A 4,493-nucleotide genomic window follows, 5' to 3' on the forward strand; every position below is an offset into this window, starting at 1 on the left:
TAACCTGATCCTGGATATCAAGGTTATACCGCTACACCACTAATACCTCCACAAACTCACTCCATCACCAATCCACACCAAGATCCTTCCCTGAGAGACTCCTTCCCTCCACCTTTCCTCACGACCTAAGACGCTCTGCCTTTTCCCCTCCTTGGAATGTGAACTTCTTAGAATAATAGCCTATGGGGTGCTCCATTCCCTCATGTTCTTGCATTAACACACCACCCACGCCATTCTGACTGGCATCCACGTACAATACAAATGTTTTTTCATAATCAGGCATGCGTAGCACTGGGGCACTGACTAACATTTTCTTAATATCCACAAAAGCTTCCTCACAAAGCTTATCCCAACAAAATTTTGACTTCTTATTCAGCAACTTGGTCAGGGGCATGGCAACATCAGAGAAATTCTTACAAAATCGCCTGTAATATCCACTGGCCCCTAAGAATCTCAGTATCGCCTTCCTATTGGTGGGTGGAGGGAGATTTACAATATCTTTCACCTTGGCTTCCACGGTTCTCACTTCACCTTTCCCAACCTTGAAGCCTAAGTACTCCACGTCAGCTTGCACGAAATTACTTTTTGCTAAGTTGACAGTAAGGTTGGCATCATCCAGCCTCCTGAACACTTCCTCCAGCAGCTGCACAACAATATGTCATCTATGTACACAGAACATCCCTTCAAGCCCTTCAGTACTCTGTTCATTAACCTCTGAAAAGAACTCCCACTGTTCTTCATCCCAAACGGAAGAACTTTGTACTGGTATAATCCATCCATGGTGACAAAAGCTGATATGGCTTTCGCCCTCTCAGTGAGTCCTACTTGCCAGTATCCCTTTAACAAGTCAATTTTTGTTATGAAGTTGGCACTTCCCACATGATCTATACAGTCATCAACTCTAGGGATAGGGTAAGCATCAGGTTTTGTCACCATGTTAACCTTCCTATAGTCCGTACAGAAACGGAAACTCTCTTGACCAGGCTTGGGCACCAGCACACATGGCGAGCTCTATGGGCTCTCACTGGGCTCAATCAAGTCGTGTTCCAGCATATACTCTACTTCTTTTCTCATGATCTCTCTTTTCTGCGGGTTAACTCTGTAGGGATGCTGTTTGATGGGTTCAGCCTCCCCAACATCCACATCGTGCACCACCACATTAGTTTTTCTAGGTGAATCAGGGAACAAAGAACTGAACCTTTCAATTATCTCTCTAATCCTCTCCTTCTCCTCTAGCTCCATGTGCCACAGTTTATCATTTAAATTCCCTAACACAGCTGAGTTCTCTAGCACCATCTCTTCACACCTGCTCAATTTCACTTCAGACCACTTCTCTTCCGCCTCAGTGGTTACATTTACAACACTCACAGTTCTTTCTCCTTCTACTACCTCGCCTCCATTTTCTCTGTCCCTTTCATGAAATGGCTTCAACATGTTTACATGACACAACTGGTTCCTTTTCTTCCTCCCTGGAGTTTTTACAATGTAATTTACATCACTCATTTTTCTCTCAATCTCCCAAGGCCCGCTGAACCTGGCTTTGAAAGGATCACCCTGCAATGGGAAAAGAACCAATACCTTGTCCCCAGGCTGGAAAGATCTGGCCTTCGCCTTCTTGTCATACCAGCCTTTCATTTCACTCTGACTATTTTTCAGATTTTCCCGAGCAATTTCCCTAGCTCTCATCAATCTGTCCTTGAAATCAGATACATATTTCACCACAGTATGAGGCTCCTCTACTCCTAACCATTTTTCTTTCACCATCCTTAAAGGACCGTTCACCTCATGGCCATACACTAATTCAAATGGGCTGAAACCAGTTGACTCCTGCACACTGTCCCTTAACGCGAATAAGGCTAGTGGCAATGCCTCATCCCACTGAACACTCATCTCCTCACAGTACATCCTGAGAGTGTTTTTAAGAGTTTGGTGAAATCTTTCTACACAACCCTGAGACTGAGGGTGATAAGCACTCGACAGTCTCTGTTCAATCTTTAGACCCCTTAGGATTTCCTTGAACGCACGAGAAGTGAAATTACTTCCCTGGTCTGACTGCAACACCTTAGGAATTCCCACCCAGGAGAAAAATTTCACCATTTCCCTCACAATGTTTTTAGAGTTTATACTCCTGAGGGGAATGACCTCAGGAAACCTGGATGACATACACATAATAGTCAGCAAGTACTGGTTCCCCTTCCGGGTCCTTAGTAAAGGACCTACGCAGTCTATCACCACCTTACTGAATGGTTCCTCGACCACAGGTATAGGATGAAGGGGGGCAGGGCGAATCACCTGGTTCGGCTTGCCCACCTTCTCACACAAACCACAAGTTTTAGAAAACTCTTTCACATCACCTCTCACTCTGGGCCAGTAAAAATGACACAGGATCTTTCCTAGGGTTTTTCTGACCCCCAGGTGTCCTGCCAGATTACCTTCGTGTGCCATCTCCAAAATTTTCTTCCTATACACCCATGGCACCACAATCTGCCTTTTCACCATCCAGTGATCGGAGGTTGGGGCTGTCAGGGGCCTCCAACTTCTCATTAACACCCTGTTATTCACGTAGTAGCCCACGTACTCATTGTCAAGCTCACCCAGCCTGTTAGCCTCATTCCAAGCAGACTTCAAGCTTTCATCACTCTCCTGAGCTTTTATCAACTCGTTCTTTTCTACCAGAAAATCAAGGTTGGGCCCCACCTGACCTACAACCGGTCCACCACTCGCGCACTCCGGGTTAGTTCCTTTTTCATCAGGTTCCTCAAACAGAACGCCCAGGCCTTCGTCCTCCTGCGTTGCTCCCTCGGTGTCCATGCGTTCCTTCCGGACCATCGCTCGGGTCACTGCGCAGATTGGGAACAATTCAGGCACCTCTGCTTCCCCATCTGTTGAGTGAGGGACTGCTGCTGGAGTGGTGGTTTCCGTCATCCCTATCAGAGGGTTGTCTACCATCTGAAGTTTAGGGATAACTCGACCTCCAGCCAGGTCGTTCCCAACCAGCATATCCACTCCATCTACGGGCAGTGCCTCCTTCACTCCCACCGTCACCTCTCCAGTGACGTATCCACAGTCCAGCCAAACTTTGTGCAGGGGAATACTGAACTTGCCTCCTGCACCCTTGCATGAGACCTCTCTGCCAGTGCTGGTCTCCTCATTCCATGGGAGTACACTACTTAAGATCAGACTCTGGTTAGCTCCCGTATCCCGAAGGATTCTGATCACCTTCTCTGGACTTCCCTCCACTTTCACTGTGCCCTTACTGGTGAAGTGCTCAAAGCCCTTATCTTTCGGCGGCTCCTCTTGTATCTCTGCATTCATATTCTCCACATATTTTATCAGGTCTCTTTGGGCGGCAACTGCTCCCACTGGCTTCGGCCGTCCCTTCGGACACTGGAACTTCCTATGCCCGCTACTTCCACATCCAAGGCACTTAACTGCACCTTCATCCCCACTACCCTTCTGGTAATAGGTAGTGCTCCTGGGCCTACTCCCATAGGGCGTAGACCTCATATTGTGGTCGGCTGGCGGGGGCATGGTGTAAGTGTGGGGAAAACTATAGTTGTTAGGGCGGGGCTGGTTTGATCTGTGGACTGATGTCGAGCTCATCTGACTGTCATTCTTATATCTCTGATGACCATCATTTCTGCTGGAGAATGGCTTTCTCCCTTCATGGTGTTCATCTCCGTTCAGCCCACGGACCGCACAGTACTTAAATGCAATTTAATATCAATAAATGCAAAGTGCTTAGCGTAGGTAGAGGAAACCCACACAATAGGTACACATTAAACACCCAAACTCTGGTAGGTACAGGGTACGAGAAAGATTTAGGAGTTATAGTTAGCTCTGAACTCCGTCTAGGGAAACAATGCATAGAAGCCAGAAACAAGGCAAATAGGGTACTAGGATTCATTTTTAGGAGTGTTAAAAGTAGAAGGCCGGAAGTAATATTAAAGTTATACTTGGCGCTGGTCAGACCTCATCTAGACTACGCTGTGCAGTTCTGGTCCCCACATTACAGGGAAGATATAGGTCTATTAGAATCAGTACAGAGGAGAATGACTAAAAGGATACAGGGGATGAGGAGTATTCCTTACGAAGCGAGGTTGAAGCGGTTAAATTTACATTCTCTAGAGAGACGTAGGTTAAGAGGGGACCTGATAGAAGTCTTTAAGTGGTATAAGGGTTATAACAAGGGAGATGTAAGCAAAATTCTTAGGATCAGCAACCAGGGTAGAACAAGAAATAACGGATTCAAGCTTGAAAAATTTAGGGTTAGTTAGGAGATAGGAAAAAATTGGTTCTCAAATAGAGTGGTAGATGAGTGGAACGGACTCAGTAATCATGTAGTTAGTGCTAGGACACTAGAGAGCTTTAAGAGAAGATTAGACAAGTTTATGGATGGGGATAGCAGATGGAAATAGGTAGGTGTGTTTCATACAGGGACTGCCACGTGTAAGCCTGGTCGCTTCTTGCAGCTTCCCTTATTTCTTATGTTC

General features: G+C 46.3%; 1 protein-coding gene across 1 annotated transcript; it reads right to left on the minus strand.

Annotated features, from left to right (window-relative positions):
• Positions 1–1,011: 1,011 nt before the first annotated feature.
• Positions 1,012–3,531, minus strand: LOC135108202 (uncharacterized). The gene has a single exon (XM_064018977.1). It carries the CDS (start codon positions 3,529–3,531, stop codon positions 1,012–1,014), a length of 2,520 nt encoding a protein of 839 aa, XP_063875047.1.
• Positions 3,532–4,493: the final 962 nt, after the last annotated feature.

The sequence above is a fragment of the Scylla paramamosain genome, chromosome 16 (assembly GCF_035594125.1).
Source record: "Scylla paramamosain isolate STU-SP2022 chromosome 16, ASM3559412v1, whole genome shotgun sequence".
In the NCBI taxonomy this organism is placed as follows: domain Eukaryota; kingdom Metazoa; phylum Arthropoda; class Malacostraca; order Decapoda; family Portunidae; genus Scylla; species Scylla paramamosain.

What these genes read in the sequence shown, in the direction of transcription:
- LOC135108202 (XM_064018977.1), bottom strand. Translation starts at nt 3,531, where the DNA reads ATGCCCCCGCCAGCCGACCACAATATGAGGTCTACGCCCTATGGGAGT.